This window comes from Peromyscus californicus, unplaced genomic scaffold (genome assembly GCF_007827085.1).
Source record: "Peromyscus californicus insignis strain IS unplaced genomic scaffold, ASM782708v3 Scaffold_8__1_contigs__length_139910024, whole genome shotgun sequence".
NCBI classification, from domain to species: domain Eukaryota; kingdom Metazoa; phylum Chordata; class Mammalia; order Rodentia; family Cricetidae; genus Peromyscus; species Peromyscus californicus.
Window position 1 is genome coordinate 73,955,323 of NW_026294606.1, and position 20,367 is coordinate 73,975,689.

Consider the following 20,367-nt stretch of genomic DNA (forward strand, 5'->3'; position numbering starts at 1 on the left):
GTGAGACTGAAGGGCGTTTGGTCTGTTTGCTGCCATCTAGGAAGCGAATGCACAGAGTATGACTAAGGTTCTGGGGCTGGGGAGAAAGGCTGTGGGGGAAGGATGGGGTGGGCGAAGGATGGGGTGGGGGAAGGATGGGGTGGGGGAAGGATGGGGTGGGGGAAGGATGGGGTGGGGGAAGGATGGGGTGGGGGAAGGATGGGGTGGGGGAAGGATGGGGTGGGGGAAGGATGGGGTGGGCGTCGTGCGTGAGGCTGGAGGGATGACTTAACCTCCTGTCACAGCAGTTAAGCTGGGGGTCGTGTAGCAGTGGATGATGGAGGCGGGCACAAAGCCTGGAGCAAGCTGGGATTGCCAAGGAGCCAGGGAGCCTCTGGATAGGAGTCAAGTGTGGGTCCAGAGAAATTTCTGTGTGCTAAGGCCAGGCGGGCCAAAGTGTCAACCAGTCAGCACCTCCCTCTGCCTGTGGGGCACCAGAATCCAGCAAGCCGCCCGGTCAGAAGTTTTGCTGTGCCGGCAGCTGGGCACACAAACCCTGGACTAGAGTTGGCCGCAGGAGTGACATACAAGCATGGAGTAGATTCCTTAGGAGCAGGCTTGCACAGCATCTCCATATGTGATTTGGAAGATAACATACCGGAACGGTTGTTGGTTACTTTGTTTTCATAAAGTGAGGCAAAAATCTATGTATGTTTTGCCTCATTACATAGCTCGTATTTAGCTGGTTGTCAAGGTGATGGTTCCATTTCAATATAATCTTGAGATCTTCATCAGTTTTAAAGGATATCTAAGATATTAAAGGACTATGCTAACTGAAAGGGACTAAGGTCTAGCAGTTATTAAATAACACACGTAAACAGGAAATAATTCAGAGGAAAGATCTGTACTTTTTGTACGTCTGGAGCCAGTCTTCCTTAGTTTTAAACTCTGGGAAGCCTCCGTGCATCCAAGAACCTAGGAACAATACCCAATGAACTGCTTAGTGTCTTTCAGAAGTGAAGAAACCATCTAACTCCTTCTCCACAGTGGAAACAGCTGCAGCGCAGCCAGTTCCGTGGTAGAGAGTGTGTGGTAGCACACTGAGGCCCCAGATTCCACTCCCAACACAAAGGAGAAAGAGGAGGAAAGGGGAGGAAGAGAGGAAGCAGAATGGGGGAAGGAGGAGGAAGAGAGGAGAGAAAGAGGAGGGGAGGAAGAGGAGTGGGAACTGGAGGCTGCCTGGAGAAGAGATGTGGGGAGGATGGAGAATCACCAGCGAAGGTCGGATCAGCCCTGCAGCCTCCTGTCTCCACGCAGAAGCCAGTCCAAAAGGGGACTTCTTCAGCTGCCTGCAGTCTGTGGGCACCAGCTGCAGATGAGGAACAGAGCTAAATGCCAGGTTCTTAAATGCTGCATGTGGGAGCATCTGAAACAGATCTTAGTCACTTGGACTCTGCCTCAAACACCCACATAGCAGAGACGGACCCCAGTGCTTAAGAGAAGAGCAGCTGCTCACCTCCGGAGACTTGGTTGTTTGAACCCATGTTCCTTCACCCTTCTCACTTCAGAAGTGGGTTTTCCACCCCAAATCTGAACACTGAGAACATGTACTTCTCTAGGATCATATCTAGAGGATATGAGCTAAGTGCAGTTTTCAATAGCTCTTTGAAAGGAACACTGCACTCAATTACTTCCCAGTTTCATTTCCAAGCATCCTCCTGCCCCAAATCTGGGAATTTATAAAATCCCACCAGACATTGACAGAGTGAATTGTTTAATATTGATAAAATTCAGCAACAGAAAGTTCATATGTGGTTTTTGGTTGCCCTGAGACAACAGGTTCCCATTCGTTTCTCACCACTGTGGGAAAACGTAAAGCATAAAACTCAAGAGAGATAAAAACCTTTCTGAGGAAATACTTCTTTATTATCCTGATAGCAAACACATACCAAATTTACCATCTTAAGTGTTTCCAGTGTATGTTGTGTGTAGCATTAGGTACATGCACACAAAATTCTAGAATGCTTTTATTGGCAGAAATGAAACTCCAGAGCCATTAAGCACTCCCAGCCCCTGGCAATGGCCATTCCATACGCTTTCTATGGCTTTGCCTCTATCTATCTCATAGGTATCGATCTATTTAGAGGCCTTGTATGAACAGAATCACATAGTATTTGTATTACTTGTATTTTTGTGACTGGTTTATTTCATTCGCATATTTTCTTCAAGGTTCATTCATGTTGCATGCAACAGTCTTTGATTTACTTTTTTTTTTTTTTTAACAGAGTCTCATGCACCCCAGGCTAGTCTCAACCTTCCTACATAGTTGAGGATACCTTGAACTTCTAATCTTCCTTCCTCCAACCCAGGTGCCACCATGCCCCGTTTATATGGTGCTGGGGAATCAAACCCAGCCAACTGAGCAACATCCCCGTCTTTTGTTGTTGCTGTTGTTATATTCTGGGTATCGAACACTCCATTGTCTATACATCCCCTGCTTTGCTTATTCATTCACCCATCAATGCCTTTGACAGATGATTGGGTTGTTTCCATTTCTTAGCTACTTGTGAACATTTGCTGCTATGAATGTAGACGTTCTAGGTAATAGTGATTTCTTAAGCTGCCCCAGGGAAGAGTAGGTACACGTGAGGCCTCACCGACGAGTAGGGGCAGTGGAAGATGCTCACGATGCTTTACAAAATCACCAACATCTCCAACTATGTCAAGACCTCAAAGAATGTCGCTGGCCACATCTTCAGTGCATACGCTCATTTCCTTCAAAAACAAAACAAATTATTTTAAACAAAATTGTTCTCCTCTTGGACTGGCTGACAGTGTTTAGTATGAAATGAAATATTCTGAAGTACATATTGCAAAGGATGTAGAAATGTTACACTTATTAAAATCTTTCAAACCATCAAATTTGGCCCATCCATTTATTAGTAAACTAAACTAGTTCCATGGGAAGATAAATAAAAACTAGTTTCTGTTGAACATTTGATTTGTAATCAATATTAATTCATGACCATCCTAAATGGGATGTTAACATCATCTTATTTCAAAGTCATTTGGATCCTATTAAATATCTTAAGCCAATTATCATCTCATTGTTATACCAGTTTTATTACAGATTTTTTTTTAAACTCCTGGGCTTCCCACTGGACACTTCCCTATCCCCTGGAAAAATGGAAATGAAGACACGTGGAGAACAGTGGCTGCAGTTAATGCTGTTTCTTTTCTGCCTGAAGTAATAATGGTAGAAAGGTTTAAAAGTATTTGCAAATGTGTGTGATTCCTTCCCATCAGCAAGCTTCCTTTCCTTATTGCTGTTCCAAAGGATAAAGAGAGAGCAGACTAAACTATGAATTAAGAAGATCCTGGAACATTGTTAGACCCCTCCATCATATGAATATTATGCATACTTCATTCCTGTCTAAGGGACTGTGAGGCAGAAAGGATGAGTAAAACATCTGGGTAGAATAGAACTAGTTTACCTAGAGATGCACTTTGGAAACCATGAGTTTTTGTCTTCTTGTAGTGGTTATCAGAGAGACCACAGAAATTTCATAATATAAATTTCCCTATAAGAAATATCATTCCAAACCAGGTATAGAAACCATAACCTCAGCTCTTGGGAGGCTGAGGCAGAAGAATGGCTATAAATCTGAGGCCAGTCACAACTCAAACCAAAGTAAACAAAACGGCCACCACATTCTGGTGACACTGACACATACAACCTGGGGATTTTTATTTCTTTGAATTCATTTTCAATTATTTCTAGTTTTCATTTTTCTTAAGATCATCGAATCAACTCCGAGCAGATTAACATCAGAGATCCAGGAATTAATCACTGCAAGAGTTTATGGTGCAGTAGTCGACCAAGTTCCTGCATGTGTTAATCTTCACAGGGAAAATGGAGATGCTTGTTGGACTACACAAAGAGAGCAGCCACTGAGAGAAAAATGGAAGGCTGCCAGGTGCAGAAACACGCTGTCCAGAAAAATCACTGATTGTAAAGATCATCCTCTCTCCTTATATAAGCAGCCAGATGTTGTTGAACTCAAGTTTTTAAAAAAGCTCATGAGTCATAGGGAGCAGCAGAGCTTAGCGGCTCCATCAGCTAAAGCACGTTGTGATATGTGTGATAAGTAACTTGTAAAATGAGGAGAATTGATTCTGCAGCAAACAGTTTTGGAATTCCAAGGACTCTTTAAGTTATAAATGTGAATGATATTGAAAGTGAATGTTGGGTAAGTGAATGAGAACTATGTATACAGTGTAGGATCAAAAAACAAACACACAACTAAACTTAGGACCAATTGATCTAAAATACTCTGGAAGATATTTAGCTTTTGACAGTCCTATTTAGCTGTTAATAGTCCTAGCTCTCTTTTATTATCAATTATGTATAGGTGTGTCAGAGTTTATTTCTGTCCATGGTTCACGGGAGTGGGGGGCGGGAAGGCAGACAACAGGAGTATGAGGCAGCTGGTTGGTCACCTTGACTACACAGCTAGGAAGCCAGGAGCCATGGATGTTCTACTCTGCTTGCTTCCTTCTTTATATTCAGTGCAGGACTCTTGTGTAAGGGACAGTGTCATCCACGTCCAGTATGGATCTTCCTTTCTCAGTTAAACACCTCAGAGACAATCCCAGAGTTTTATTTTCTAGGAAGTCCTAAACTTAGTCAAGGTTAATTATCGAAGTGGATATCTGCACACATATTTTAGAGATAAGAAAAATGCCTTTGACCTTTGTCCATTCAGGAATCTTGATAGTTAAAGAGAGCTGAAAGGACTTTGGGAGGTCTAGACTGGCTTTAAAAATGCAGGAGCGTACCAGTCCACATGGAGAGGAGGTTGAAATGTGGATTATCAGAAGGAAAGATGTCTAAGCTATGACGGCTGGCTAGGCCTGTAGGTGAGAGAGAATGTTAGACAGGAAATAGTTCAATGTATTAACCACCGCATAACAGGGTCTTAAAGGAGAGGCTTCCCTTTAAAACCTGGAGGAGAACTTCATTTAGAGCGAGAAGAAAGAGACAGAGCTTTCCATGAGAGGGAGGGGGTAGAGCCTGAGGAGGCTCTTCAGAGACAGGGTCAAGGGGTCTTCGGAGAAACCCCTTGAGCAAATATCAGACTTTTATAAGATTTTGTTGAGCTGATAGGAGGTTTCATATCTCATTGTTTAGTTCAATATAGCATATGCTACCAAGAGCAAGAAAAAGGGCCAGGTAGGATAAATTAAGAGCTATGGAGTCACAGCACAGACTGTGTCTCAACGTTCCATTACAGACAGAGCTGCAGGGATGTATGACCTGATGTCTTAAAGGAGCAGGCTTCCTCTGGCCATCACTTCTACAACGCCCACCTCATGCATCATGCTGTTCCCCAGGGCTCCTTTCAGAAAAGCGTGTGTGTGTGTGTGTGTGTGTGTGTGTGTGTGTGTGTGTGTGTGTGTGACACACATGTGCTGAGGCTAGAAGCCAGGCCCTTGTATGTAGTAGACAAGCACTCTGACACTGAGCTGTGATTGTAGCCCTAGGTCTTATCTTTTAGTATCTTACAGGACAGAGAATGGAGATGAATGTCCTCCTTATATCAGAATAAATCCAGGTTACCATATCTTTCTTTCCAGTGGCAATCAAGACTCTTTCTGCTTGACTCTCAAGAGTCAGCCTTTCCCCTGGAACATAACCTGATACCCCAAAGTTCTACCATCCCTAAGATCTCCTTGGGGTTTCTTTATTCCTCTTTACAGAGCTTTTACTTCCCCTCACCGTTTTCTGTCCTTCTCTGTCTTCTTACTTATTATTTATGATACTGGGAACTGACCATAGGACTTCTCACATATTATCCCAGTGCTGAGCTATAGCTTTATAATTCTCATTTGAGAAAGGGTCTTATTAAGTTGCCCAGGTAGGCCCTGGACTTGGGATCATCTTATCTATGCTACCCTGCCCGGCTTCCTCTGTAGTTTTAAAATCTGTTGTTGCCATGGTACTGATGATATGATAGAAAGTCAAGTTTGTTCTTAGGTCAAGAGAACAAACCACCCTTATTACCCCATATTATTCAATCAACAAGTATTTGTCAAAGCTTTTTAGCATGGTTGTGGGAGATTTCAATGTTATTTCTGTCTCAAGATGGATGCATATACTGCGTGGGTAGGAATGAAATATGAAATTTGTTTCTTTTTCTAAATTTAAAAACCAGACATAAAGACTTACTAACATTTAACACGTGGCTGCCATGGGAGCTGTCACCTGGCCCTGTGCAAGTTGTCACATGTCAAGTCTAGTCTTTAAGGTAACTTGAGGGCAAAAAGGGGATTCTACGATGTGGATGGAACGACAGTTCAGGGCGTGTACCATACAATATGCTTCTGAGCAAACTGATTTGGGATGACACTGTCTAGCTTATTTTCTCTAACAGCTTAAGATATTTTAGATTTATTTTGTGTATGAGTGTTTTGCCTGCATACATATCTGTGTACCGCACACATGCCTACTTCACACAGATGTCAGAAGAGGGCTTTGGATCCCCTGGAACTGGAGTTGCAAATGGTTGTGAGCCTCCATGGTGAGCCTGAGGCATGGTTCTTCTACAACCTGCTGTGTTACACCTGTGACAGAGTCCTCTGAGGACACCTAAGAACTTGCACAGACATCCTGAAGTTGTGTGGGACAAACCATTTTCTGGGCTATTGTTGGATATTATTCACGTGGCAGAACCAACTTCCTTGTTAAAATAAGGAAGGTCTGGGGTTTTGTTTGTTTCTGTTTTTCCATGTAACCATCCGTTGATGTTAGATTAGGTAGCACCAAAGAACTTCCATTGTGGAACCATGCTGATCAGTACTCAGTAGCCTGTTGTTTTAAAAATGTCTTTTAGCTGGTTTGGTGGTTACTGTTTCCAAGAATAAGATTATAAGCCCAATCGTTTTATACCACTTCCATTTGATGATGGATTGCTGCCGTCACATCCAACCTTATAACTTTGTGAGTTAGATAACACCTGGCTCATGATGGGCAGCTCAGGTCGCATGGTAACTTAGCGGCTCGTTGTGAAATGTTTAGTTTCCACTAAGGCTACCTTTGAAAGGAAGAATAGTTGTCTGTATATGACAGTAGATCCTTGATCCAAAATTCCAAAGGCCACCTCTGTGACTCAACTTTAGGGCCCTGCCAATGGTTCCAAACTGCATCCTTATCTACCATAGATGCCTCAAGTACCATCGGGTCTGCTGGAAGGTATGGACCAAGGAGTAGAGCAGCCTGCACAGCAGCCTGGGCCTGTTCTAGAGCCTTCTATTCCAGGTCCCACTTAAAACTAGTAGCTTTCTGAGCCATTTGGCACATGGGCTGGAGTAACACACCCAGAAGAGAATATGCTGCTTATGGGATCTAAATAGGCCCGCTAACCATTGTGCTTCCTTCCTGGTCGTGGGAGGGGCAGATGAAATAACTTAGAAGGAAAAATCTCTGCATGCCCCACACTCCTAGAAATTTCACTGAGGTAGAAGCCCTTGAATTTTGCTTTTGAATTTAGTTCCCATTGTTCATGCAAATCTCATATCTACATATTTTTATATGCAATCACTGTGCTGGATAGTTTTATTATCTTGATGAAAGCTAAAGTCATTTGAGAGGAGGTAACCTTAATTAAGAAATTGCCTCCATAAGATTGGGATGTAGGCAGGCCTGTAGGGCGTTTTCTTAATTAGTGATTGATGGGGGAGGGCCCAGACCATTGTGAGTAATACCATCCCTGGGCTAGTGGTCCTGGGTTCTATAAGAAAGCAGGCTGAGCAAGCCATGTGGAGCAAGTCAGTAAGTAGCACTCCTCCATGGCCTCTGCATCAGCTCCTGCCTCCAGGTTCCTGCCCTGTGTGAATTTCTGCCCTCACTGCCTTTGATAATGGACTGTTACATGGAACTGTGAGTGAAGTAAACCCTTTCTTCCCCAAGTTGCTTTGGGTCATGGTGTTCCATCGCAGCAATAGTAACCCTAACTAAGACAATCTCTCTCTCTCTCTCTCTCTCTCTCTCTCTCTCTCTCTCTCTCTCTCACACACACACACACACACACACACACACACACACACACACACACACTTGTTTCATTTCTGTTGCTGTGATAAAATACCCTGACAAAACGAAACTTAGGGGAGGAATGGGTTTATTTTAGCTCACAATTCCAGGCCATAGTCCATCACTGCAGGGAAGTCACAGAGGCAAAAGATGGAGATAGCTGCCCATAGCACATCCACCCTCAAGAACAAAGAGAAACAAATGCATACATATAAACATGGCTGGGAGATGGCTCAGTGGGTGAAGACCTCAGTTAGAATCCCCAGAATCACACAACAGCTGTACACATAACACAAACATCCACGATTTTGGCTGTCTTAGTAGGAGATTGGAAATGGAGACAGGAGAAACCCTAGAAGCATGTGGACAGGCTAGCCTGGCATCCACAGTGGAAAACAACAAAGGATCCTGCTTTAAAACAAGGTGGGAGGTGAGGACTGATATCCAAAGTTGTCCTCTGATCCCCACACACATATGCCTGCATTCACATACAAATTCATGCACACATGCACATTTTATACACACACACACACACACACATATACACACATATACACACACACACAAAGAACACACATAAGTAGATATGTTTTTGCCCACACATTTTAACCACTGAATAATAAGCTTCTTCATTGATCTTATTATAGGAAATGCACAGGATATATGTCTTAGTTAGGGTTTCTATTGTTATGAAAAGACACCATAACCATGGCAACCCCCCCACACCCCCACCCAGAGACAGGTTTCTCTGTGTAGTCTTGGCTGTCCTGAAACTCACTCTGTAGACCAGGCTGGCCTCAAACTCACAAAGATCTGCCTGCCTCTGCCTCATGAGTACTTGGATTAAAGGCGTGCACCACCATTGCCCTGCTGACCTCGGCAACTCTTGTAAAGGAAAACATTTAATTGGGGCTGGCTTACAGTTTCAGAGATTTAGTTCATTATCATCATGGAGAGAACATGGCAGCCTGCAGGCAGACATGGTGCTGGAGAAGAAGCTCAGAGTTCTACATCTTGATCGGCAGATAACAGAAAGAGACCGTAAAACACTAGCCCTGGCTTGAGCATATGAGATCTCAAAACCTGCCCCCAGTGACATACCTACTCCAACAAGGCCACACCTCCTAACAGTGCCACTTCCTATGAACCAAGCATTCAAACACATGAGTCTATGGAGTCCATATCTATTCAAACCACCATGGCATATAACTTTCCTGAGGGGGCTGACTTTCTAAAAGTAGTCACAGCAACATACTCATCCATTTGATCTTATAATATGTTACTATTCTTCTATCAGGTTGTGGTAGTCTTCTTCCTTCTTTTGTAACTCCAAACTTAAAAAAAAAAAAAAAAAGAAGAATGTGGTAGAAGTGAATCTGCCATATAAAATCCAATGTAGGCCCACCCCTTACCTTTATAACACAGCTGCCATGTTTTGAGGAAGCCTGGGCCTTAGAGAAAGGCACACGGGAGATACTCTCAGCTAAGGTTCCAGCTGAGAGCCAACAGTGACACATAAACGTTCAGGTCAGGGTGTTTATGTGACTTTCTATGAGAAGGGAAATGTCCCATGTCTGCCCTGCCCATTGTGGTATCACATGCCATATCAGATTACTGAGCAATGGTGGTATAGCTAGCCTGAACGAGGATGTGCATCCCTGCTTTTATTTAGTGTTAACTTAATCTTGAGCAGTTAATGGTTGCCTTACTGGGCAGTTTAGTGTTGAAGCTCTCAAAATTTAGGTCTTCTATCTGAATCGTCAGACCTCATGGAACAGAGGTACCCAGACCATGCCCCTCCCAGACACAAGATATGCCAAATAAATACCTATTGTTGGTTTAAGCTCCTCAGCCTGGGGAAGTTTTGTTACAAAGCATCCTAGTAAGGGTTCTACTGCTATGATGAAACACCATGACCAAAAACAAGTTGGGGAGGAAAGAGTTTATTTGGCTTAAGCGTCTACATCACTGTCCATCATTGAAGGAAGTCAGGACAGGAACTCAAACAGGGCAGGAACCTGGAGGCAGGAACTGATACAGAGACCGTGGAGGAGGGCTACTGACTGGCTTGCTCAGCCCACTTTCTTGTAGAACCCAGGACCACAGCCCAGGGATGGCACCGCCCACCCACCGTGGTCTGGGTCCTCCCATCAATCACTAAATAAGAAAATGCCCTACAGCTGGATCTTGTGGAGGCATTTTCTCAATTGAGGTTCTTACCTCTCAGCTCATTGACATAAAACTAGCCACCATACAAAGCAATAAACAACTGATTCCCTCTCTCTGGATTGTGTTACTCTCTGTGGCAAACAAACAAACAAGCAAACAACAAAAAAGCACAAGCGTCTTCCCTGTCCTTTCTAATTTTTTTTTTCTTTATTGGGGTTAAGCACCACTGTGGTACATCACAACCCCACGCCCTGTCTATTGAAAATCGCCACCATCTGTCTCTTCTGACCCAGGTTTCTCAAGTGAACCTACTGCACTCAACCTTCTTCACTTACAGTGAAGTCTACTCAACACTCACCAGGCTCTCCTTAAAAAGTGAGGCCGTGGAGCCATGCGGTAGATCCCAATATTTGGGAGACAGAGGTAGGCGGATCTCTGAGTTCAAGGCCAGCCTGGTCTACGTAGTGAGTTCCAGGGATACACAGAGAAACCCTGTCTCGACGGACGCCCCCATGCCCAAATGAAGCCATGGTGATGTGAGTTCAGGCTTACTTCCCCCGCTTTGAAAATGTAGAATTCTGCCCCAACTTTTCATGTCTACATGTCTTCACGTTTGCCTTTCATTTCTGAGGGAAGTCTGCTCTGGTGGGAAAAGCCATCCACTTCCAGCTGGGAAACCGCATACATCAAGAACAACCCAACCAACCCAACTTTGAATAGGTAAGAAAAAGACGCCTTTTCGGTAAAAACAACCACTTCTGGGGCCACCGCAACCATTAGCAAGGATTCTGGCTGGGTGAGCGTGGAGTCCGACCAGCCCAGTGTCCTCAGCAGTCTCAGGCAGCGCAGACAGCCTGCACCTCAGCAGTGCTCCTTCCTGTCTGCTCCGAGCTTCCTCCACATGTCCATCAACAGTCCTGTCCCGTGATCCTCTGGGCGTGGTGTCTGGAGTGCATGAAGCCTCCGGAGCATGGCTTTTGTGACTGGTGTGGACTGTCTTTCCACAGTTCCTGCCTCTCCCCACACTGCACACCCCATCGGGTCCTGATGTGTAACTGCTTGTCATGCCCACAGGTGCTGTCGTGCTGTGTAAAAGAGGAGAGTACCTTCTCTACTCAGGGTTCGGATGCAACCCTGAAGTCTGACTGCCGCCAGGTGAACGTGCAGGCTCCCTCAAGAGCTTCCTTTTCTCATCCTTTCGTACTTCTGCACGAGGTCACGGTTACCCCTTCCGCAATCCTCTCCTTCCCTCCTGGAACCAGCTGGTCCTCCCATCTTGGGATCCAAAGGGATTTCATGAATAGCAAATTAAGTAAAATTCTCAAATGTTGAATTTTCCAAATTAGACAGTTGGGCGGAGAGTGTAGCTAAGGGTTTTTAGAATGCATTATTTCTATTCCAACGGGAGGGAGTAGCTCCCTGATGCCTGGGACGCTCTCATTGGGAAGACGTAAGTGTCTACCACAGGAGCTGAGCTGCTCTGACAGGTTGTTTTCACTGTTTTAAAATACCAGAAACATGGCAACCCATCAGAGACAGCCAAAGAACACAGGGAGACCCTCTATCTGCACTTCACACTTGAGTACGAAACTGAAACTCTAATAAATTCCAGCCAGCTTTTAACTAGGCATTTTAATTTGTTTGGAAAACCCCAAGGTATTACTAATTTTATTGTTTAAAGAGTCTAAAATTTCTAATATAACACATATGCTTCTCTACCCACTCTTTTTTGCTTTTGTGGTGTTGGGGCTGTGTGTGGCAGGAAAGGGTCCCACTACGGAGACACATTTGCAGCCCTACTCCAAGTCTGTGGTAGTTGTCACCTTGACAGAATCTAGAATCATCTTAGAGATGGGCCTCAGGGCATGCCTGCGGGGTATTATCTTGATTACATTAAGTGATGTGGGACACTCATCTTAATTGTGGGTGGGGTCATTTTCTGACCAGGGGATCTTGGACTGTATAAAATGATACAAGTGAGCTGAGCACTTTCATGCATTCCTCTTTCTGTTTCTTGAGTATGGATGCATGCTGTGTGACAACTCCTTCCAGCTCCTGCCGCTACAACTGATTTCCCGGCCAGGTCGGACTGCAGCCTGGAATGGGGAACTACAATCTTTTCTCCCTTAAGTTGCTCTTGCCATGGTTTCACAACAGAAAAGTAACCAAGCTAGTCCCTCACAAATGCTAAATAAACACACGGATTTGTTGCTAATTGGATTTTATGTTTTAATTGGATTTTATGTTTTTGGAGTGATGTGAGTAAGCTCAGCGGTATCAAACCCCAGTCAGAGTTTTGCAAGAGAAAAAGAAATGATGTTTTCCCCAAGATGACAGTCTTTCATATCAGCGTCAAAATAGTCTGATACAAAAAAAATGCAGAAATGTATTTACTGTTTTTTTTCTTTTTGATGCATAAATATATAAGCCATCACAATTTTGAGATAGATCAATTTTCTTTCTAATCTGAACAAACACAATCCCCACAAATGATAATAATGTTTTCTTAAAATGCAAGATTTTTAAGAAAACATTTCTAAGCTGCATACTTCATGGATAAATTTCTATTCAAAACCAAGTGCGTGTCTATTTTTCTAGGCCTTTGGGTAGAAATATGGCATAGTGGGAAAGTGTCTATAAAATGTAAGTTTTATGAATGCAGTCCTACACAATTATTAATCAGTAACTTGGGTATGGAACAAAGCCAGAAGTGACTCCCTTTGTGACTTCCGCCTTTGGGGAATCTGGTCATAGTCTGTTTTCTTCTCTGGCTGAGACAGAGATATGCAGGGAAATCTTTCTTCACAAGTAAAATTCCTTGTTCTTACAAAGCAAGTCTGGGGAGGAAAACAGGAAAGCAGCAGATGGCTCCTGGCTTGATGTTTACTCATCTTAGTGCATGTTTTGGATTTAATCCAGGCTGACCATGGGATAGGTACACACAGTCATGTATTTAGGCTACTGGCTCACACACATTTCAATGACTAAAAGTATATGAGGGGTAAGCAGTTGTGAAACATGTCTTTTTTATTATATCATTAGTTTAAAGGACTCTACAATATAGCAATACGCCACAGACGGTTCAGAATCAAACAAAGGCTGTTTAGTTATTTATCTTGCATTTGCTCCTTTTAGGAGGCAAGATACCTAGCACTGTGGACTCTTGAGCTTATTTTTAATTAAAATCCCTACAAATTAGGAAATGTCACATATGATGGTGCTAATAGGTGTGTGTGTGTGTGTGTGTGTGTGTGTGTGTGTGTGTGTGTGTGTGTGTGTGTGGTGTTACGGACAAAAACTTCCGTATGTGTGAATGCTTCCTCTGGCACCCTGGATTGTGTGAGAAGTCATGTAAGGACATTTAGCTAAATAATTCAACCTCTGCTCATGTTTAGGACAATATTTAACTCTCTTATTCTTCCATGCAAATAAGAGGAAAAATTTACACTTGCTTAGTGCTGATTTTTTTGAAAACAGCCTCTGCCTCTCAATCCCACCATTTGCCCACGTCCCACGTGGATAAAAGGATTCCGCTCAGGAGGGCGGGCCGTGCTGCCATTGTGTTTTTTCCTAATTAAAATGCAGAGTATTAAACACAGTTGAGTACATCCATGCACACACGACATGCTGTCATCACACACAGGAAGCGAAGCTCAAGAGCGCACAGTGAAGGCTCATTTCATAACATCATTAAGGTCCATTGTACCCGCACTTCTGAAAGGCTTTGTCAAAGCAGTTAATAACGGCCTGTCAGGAGCGGGCAAACAGACAGACGCTCACGTGAGGCTGTCCTTTCGCTCCTGGATTAGCAAGGGAACTTAGCTATGTTCTTACTATACAGGCTCAGGGCTAAAGCTAAGGGACTGTAGGTTCTGATTACTGTAAAATGTTCTATATAATAAAAAGTCCAGCACTAAAGGAGTTAAGTGAACAATATTTGAGTCCTTGGGTGGGAGTATCCCTGGGAAGAGCCATTGAGCATAGTGACATACCAAAGCAGAAGGTGTATTCAGGAGCAGGAAGGTGGGAGGGATTTGGGGGGTCAGAAGTTTAATTTGGAATGAGTCAAAGGCAGGCATAGTCTTCTCTTCCTGAAGAACCTTTGGTGTTTACATTATAATCTCTGGGGGTTGGGGGGAAAAAGAGCCCATTTTAAAAAAATCTTTTATACCCGGCTGAGTGAAGATAGCTACTACGGAGACGGACTTTACACTCTGGCTTCCTGAGCAGAAGAATCGTGTTATCTGAGAAAGAGGACTTTTGCTTCGTCATATTCGGTATTTTCCTTTCCCATGTTCATTGATCACACATATGTGCTGAAACGAGAGAGGGTGGAAAGGTGTCAGGGTTTTATTTTTAGTTTAAAAATCCACCAATAATGTGTTAGATGCCTTTATGACATTTTCAACAAGTGCGTTTTGTGGTACCCTTCCCCGTCAGCATCAGTTGCATACAGAACACGAGGCAGACAAGGTGTGATTTGATAATAGCAGCCTGACAGCTTGTGATCAATTACTGTTCATCTAAACCCGTGTGTGTTTATATTGGTCTAGAGACCCATTCAATGCTTGACAAAAGGTTCTCTGGTGATTTAGCTCTGGGCTCTAGTCAGGATCTGGTAGAAATGTTGAGGCCACAGTCTGGTTGTCCCTGGTGGAGACAGTTTTCCGTCGGTGAAATGACAACAGCTTGATTGAAAAGAGAGAGAGAGAGAAAAAAAAATACTGGGAAACACAATCTATACCCGTGGAGCCTCTTTTGGATAGCAAGAAGTGGGTTGGGATCGTGAAAAGGCTGAGCAGTGAAGGCATGGGAAAGGGGGCTGTCCTAGAGGCTGCAGCCTGCTGTATTAGGGATGCACTAGGCATTGCTACTAGAGAGCTTATATACCCAAACCCTCGGTTTTGGAAGCATTTGGCTTTCTAATTTCTAATAGTGAGACATTATATGTATATATATATATAAAATATAATATATATAGTAGTGAGTGGTTGGTTTCTTTGTGTAAGATGCCCTCCTCCAGATCACTTAGGGTTAACTGGGGTCACACCATTGAGTACCATGCTGGAGGTCTGTTTCTCTGTGCTGACACAACTCCTTCCAATGTCACTGTAAGCCCAAGCAGTCAGTTATCAGACACAGACATGAAGTGTACAGAATATTGGCTGCTTGTGGTGACTGGCTGGGCATCGTCAATGACTATAGAGAAAACCGGTGTAGGGCCATCGTTCTGCTTCCCGCTTCTCAGTACAAAATACAGATATGCATGACATGTTTTCATCATCCTGATACCCACCTTGAAGGGTGCTGGAAGGATTGGAAGAATTCCCTGTATCTCCCAAAGTGTTCCCATCACAAAGTACAGCTACATTTTACTACTGTTTTTAGTAGTTTGTTAAATTGATGCTAGTATTGAGGTGTTAGGCAAAGAGGATTAGGGTTTTGTATGCAACACTTACATTTAGGTCTCGGAAGTACTCATTGTAGTCTAAGGCATAGCCCACCACAAAGACATCTGGGATCTCAAATCCAGCATCTTAGCAGAAAGGGACAAGGAAGAAAGTTTAGAGCATGCAGGCATACTATTGCCATATGCTGCTATGGCACTTACATGGTGAGCAGAAGTGAGAAGTAGTGTGTAGGACAAGCCCAGTGAGTGCCTGGACCAGAATGATAGCTTGGGGACACAAGGCAAACAGGAAAGCGTGTGTGAGGAACGGGTCTGTAGTGTACAGAGTCGAGAAAGTGTTCAGGAGGCCCTGTGGACAACGAGAAGTGTGTGTATGTTAGCCATGTGGCTTTGTTCACAGCGAGTGGTATGTCATGCTATAATGCCTAAGGAGATGCTCTTAAAAGCTCAAAGGACCATTCAAACAGAAAGCATCATGGCACTGCCATCCATAACCAGGTGTACCGGCTGCAGCAAGCAATTCTCCCATTGTGTCACTGGACTCAGCCGGCTGAAGGACTGGAAAGCAAGACACCTGGGAGACAAGGGGAAAGGAAAGGGGCTTGTTCAGCTTGAAGGGGAGACTGCTGAGGGTTCTTTCTGTGCCAATCTGTGCATCTACACGGCCGGGATCCTAATTAGCTCTTTATCGCTAGAGGGAGTGGACTGAGAGGAAATGGATACAAATGCAGCGCAAGGTGCTTGGGTTCCGCAAAAGAAGGGGGTTGAGAGGAAGATGATGCTTATTAAGAAACAGACAATGGGAGTAGGGGGTGGGGGCTGGAGAGCTGGCTCAGCAGTTAAGAGCACTGGCTGGCTGCTCTTCCACAGGACCCCGGTTCAATTCCCAGCACCCACATGGCAGCTCACAACTGTCTGTAACTCCAGTTCCAAGGGATCTGACACCTTCACACCAATGCACATAAAATAAAGTTAAATTATTTTTAAAAAGAAAAGAAACTGACAACAGTTCTTTCCCGGAGATCTTCAGGCAGGATAAATGAGTGTGGCCCAGTGGTTTTCAATCTTGCTTCAGTCTGTTGGAATCTTGTCAGTTCATTTATTATAGTACAATAGAAGAGAGACATGGATGCCTAGTTATATGAAACTGCCCTTTGGTCCAGCCTGTGGACTAGGAGCACAGACAGTGATCTTCATGGTCACCACAATTTAGGGTTTGTTTGTTTGTTTTTGTTGTTGTTTTCTCTGGAGACATTGTTTCTCAGTATAGACCTTGGCTGTCTTGGAACTCCCTCTGTAGACCAGGCTGGCCTCCAGCTCAGACTGGCCATCTCAGCCTCCCAAATGCTGGGATTAAGGGCATGTGCCACCACCACCCAGCCCATCATTTTTATCTCTATGACCTGATATACTTTCAGTTTACAGAAAGTACTAGAAATAAAGGATCAGTTTTCTAGGGTCCTGAATTATGGGGTCACTAAGTAGGTAGCCTGTTTGATTCCTTGAGCTTGCTCTTTCTAGGAAGAATAATCCAAGAGGAGCTGTGGACAGTGGTGCATGTCTGTAATGTCAGTGCTTGGGAAGCTGAGCCAGCAGGCTTTTAAGTTCATTACCAACCCAGGCTACACAGGCAGGCCCTGTCTAAACAAAGAGAAACAAATTCAAAGAAGGGAAGCAAGGGCAGAGGAAAAGACATTCAGCATTTGAGCACATAACAAAGAGTCAAAAACGGTCAAAAAATGCTGTCTCGGAATGCGCTCCAGAAAGGGGAACCAGATTCTGAGCTAGCTAACACAACAGAATTAGATTCTGGGGAACTCTACTTGAACAGCAGTGGGCTTTCCAGTGAGCAATGTAGTCCCTACAACATGAGTGGCAATCCAGACTGTGAAAACTGAAGCCCCAAACCGTGGCTTTGGTCGAATATTGTGATGCTATGGAGTATGAAATCAATGAGTCGGTGGGGCTGTCAGGAGCCAGAGGAGCCCATCACTCACTGCTGCAGTGTGTATGAATGTTGTGACCTGAAGCAGACTGCCTGGGCTCATGACTAGCCCTCTTCATGTGGTTATATGACCCTGGCATTTAAGCCACTTAAGCTTGTGACATTCCATTTCTTCATCTGTTAAATGGGTACAACAATAGCAGCTGTTGTGAAGACTACATTAGCTAACCCCTGTACGCCTGTAAGAACCTGGCCTGGCACATCAGAGCTTCTGACAGTGCTAGTGGCTATTGTTTAAAAGTGTGTGTGTGTGTGTGTGTGTGTGTGTGTGTGTGTGTGTGTGTGGGTGTGTGTGGTGCTGGGGAGCTAGGACACTTTTTGGCAAGTGCTCCAGCACGGAGTCACATCCCCACCCTAGCTGTTCTTATTTTATGTTGTTGTTATAAAATGACACAAGAAATTCATAACTAGTTGAATTTGGTTTTGCTTTCTTGTATCTTCTCGAGACGAGGTCTCAGGATATCCTTGAACTCATGATCCTCTTGCAGGCTCCTCAGTGCTAGGATTATGAGCACAAGTCATCATGCCTGCCCTTAACTGGATACATTTTGTTTTGTTTTGTTTGTTTTTAAGATTTTATTTTTATTTCTTCTCTCTCTCTCTCTCTCTCTCTCTCTCTCTCTCTCTCTCTCTCTCTCTCTCTCTTTCTCTCGTGTGTGTGTGCGCGCAGTGGTAGAGCCCAGACATACCCGATCCCCATGAAAATGGAGTGACATGGCTGTGAGTTGCCTTGTATAAATGCTGGAGTAGAACCTGGATCCCCTGCAAGAGCAGTATGTTTTTAACTGATGGGCCATCCCTCCAGCCCCGTGTTTTCAATTAACGAAATTTCCTCACAAAATTTCTGCTTAATAACCCCACATAATGATATTGACATACAGACCAGATACAGGGCCAGTAATCAATAGGAACAGGCCATGGACTCTAGTTATCTGCCCAGAGGTGACCTGGTGTGCAGTTAGGAATCCTGCAAAGGACATACGTGTTTAGAATGAAGAGACCCTGCCTCATGACCCCTCCATACTACTACTTTGTCTAATGTTTTTTTCCATCTTACTAATGAGAACTGGAGCCAAATTATCCTAGGGGCTTTAGAGCAAATGCAAGTTAGAGAATTTTAGCTGAAGTCTGCCTTACGCAAGTTAAAAAAAAAAAAGTCACCACTTGTTTAGAATAATAAATAATTCAATGGTATCAGAGCCAATCTTACTATGAGGAGGACAGCAAGGTAGCCGGGACAAGGAAAGTCCCCAGAGCACATGTCTGAGTCAAGTGTGAAGACAGCACCCTGAGAGCTCTGCTTGCTCACGTTCTGTGTGTGTTCCTGAATTTTTGTTGGAGGTAGCAGGAAGATTAATGAATGTGCACGGTCTGGAAGGAGGTAGGATAATCCCTCTAAAGCTTTGGGGTGCCTCTTGGATTGGTGGAAATGGCTGCCAGTCAGGGATCCTGAATGTCTGAATTAGTCTTAGGGGAGTAGTTCTATCTCCACCCTAAAATGGACAACTGCATACAGTGTAACAGTAGAAGCATCCAACGCACCAGGGGAACACCTGTAATCCCAGGACTCAGGAGCTGGAACAGAAGGGTACGTGCCTATTTAAGGCCAGCCTGGGCTACAAAGCTGAGTTGTACAGTAGCCTAGACTGAGTTACATACCAGTGAGGTTTTTTAAAAATACAACAAACAAACAAAATTTAAAAAAAAAAAACCCAATACATACAATGGAGTTGTTGTGAAAGATGCAAACACAAAGATGTGGACCCTCAAGGAGCCCTAGCCTCCATCACAAGGTGGTGGAGACAAAGAATTTGTAGGACTATTAGTCTCACATGGAATGCCAAAATGAAACACCAACACAAGAAAACCACCCCAAACCCTGAACCACTTACAGTCAGGTCTGAAGCTGTCACTTCGGGCTGTTCTCTTCACCAACAAACTGCCATTAAAAAACAAACAAACAAACAAACAACCCAACATTTAACAACTCCAATGAATTGGGATGTGAATTGCATAGAGAATTAAACACCGTTGAGCTGTGTACCCTCCCCCCAAGCCTGTGGTGCATCATGGCAGCCTGCTCTAACTCCTGCCTTTGTGGCTGCAGCGTGGCATCCCTGTGCTAGATAAAAGGAAGCGTGCTGAGCAACTGCTGAGGATTCGCCCAGCTGCTCACAGAATCATGTGGAGAAGGGCTCCTGTTAAGGGCCTTCCTCTCCCCTTTCTCTCTCAGGCTAGCTATCAGATGAGCTATTTGTCAGGGTGGTCAAACCACAGCATCCCAGGCTCAGGGCCAATGGCTTAGGACAGTGTTCTGTGAGGGGATGCTTCTGGTCTTGTTTGGAAGAACAGAGCACTGTACTGTGGTGTCTGACTCACCTGGCAACCTTAACCATGTTGGGTTTGTATTTCTCGATGCTGCTGAGCAGTGCTCTCATGGTCCTCCCAGTTCCAACAACGTCCTTTGCAAAAAGCAGAAAGTTCAACAAAGCAATTTGCACATATACAAATGCTCGGCAACATAATGCTCTTTACATTTGCAGAGCTATTCCTTATTAATACAATGCACATTGATTTCAAATACCAACCAACAGGAGTCAACATAGGAAGCAGAATCAGTTATGTGTTCATGGGCATATCATTTGGAAGCTGGAGATTATGCTGGTGAATATTCTGTTTTTGCATCCTTTGGCTGTGTTGAAGGATTCAGTT

The 20,367-nt window shown here is 44.0% G+C and overlaps 1 protein-coding gene across 9 annotated transcripts in view; it reads right to left on the reverse strand.

Moving 5' to 3' along the window:
* Positions 1-1,896: 1,896 nt before the first annotated feature.
* Prtfdc1 (phosphoribosyl transferase domain containing 1) overlaps positions 1,897-20,367 on the reverse strand; it is a 112,813-nt gene continuing 94,342 nt past the window's right edge. For 2 of the 9 annotated variants that reach the window (XM_052728817.1, XM_052728821.1), the window contains exons 5-8: positions 20,035-20,117; positions 19,548-19,594; positions 15,700-15,776; positions 14,579-14,928 (exon numbers count right to left, since the gene is read on the reverse strand). In XM_052728817.1, coding sequence (XP_052584777.1) covers positions 14,845-14,928; positions 15,700-15,776; positions 19,548-19,594; positions 20,035-20,117 — 291 coding nt within the window. In that variant the 3' untranslated portion in view covers positions 14,579-14,844. Of the gene's footprint in view, positions 2,755-9,998; positions 11,516-13,249; positions 14,557-14,578; positions 14,929-15,699; positions 15,777-19,547; positions 19,595-20,034; positions 20,118-20,367 lie in introns of those variants that run through there. The other 7 variants (XM_052728819.1, XM_052728820.1, XR_008215851.1 and 4 more) reach the window with 6 other exon arrangements.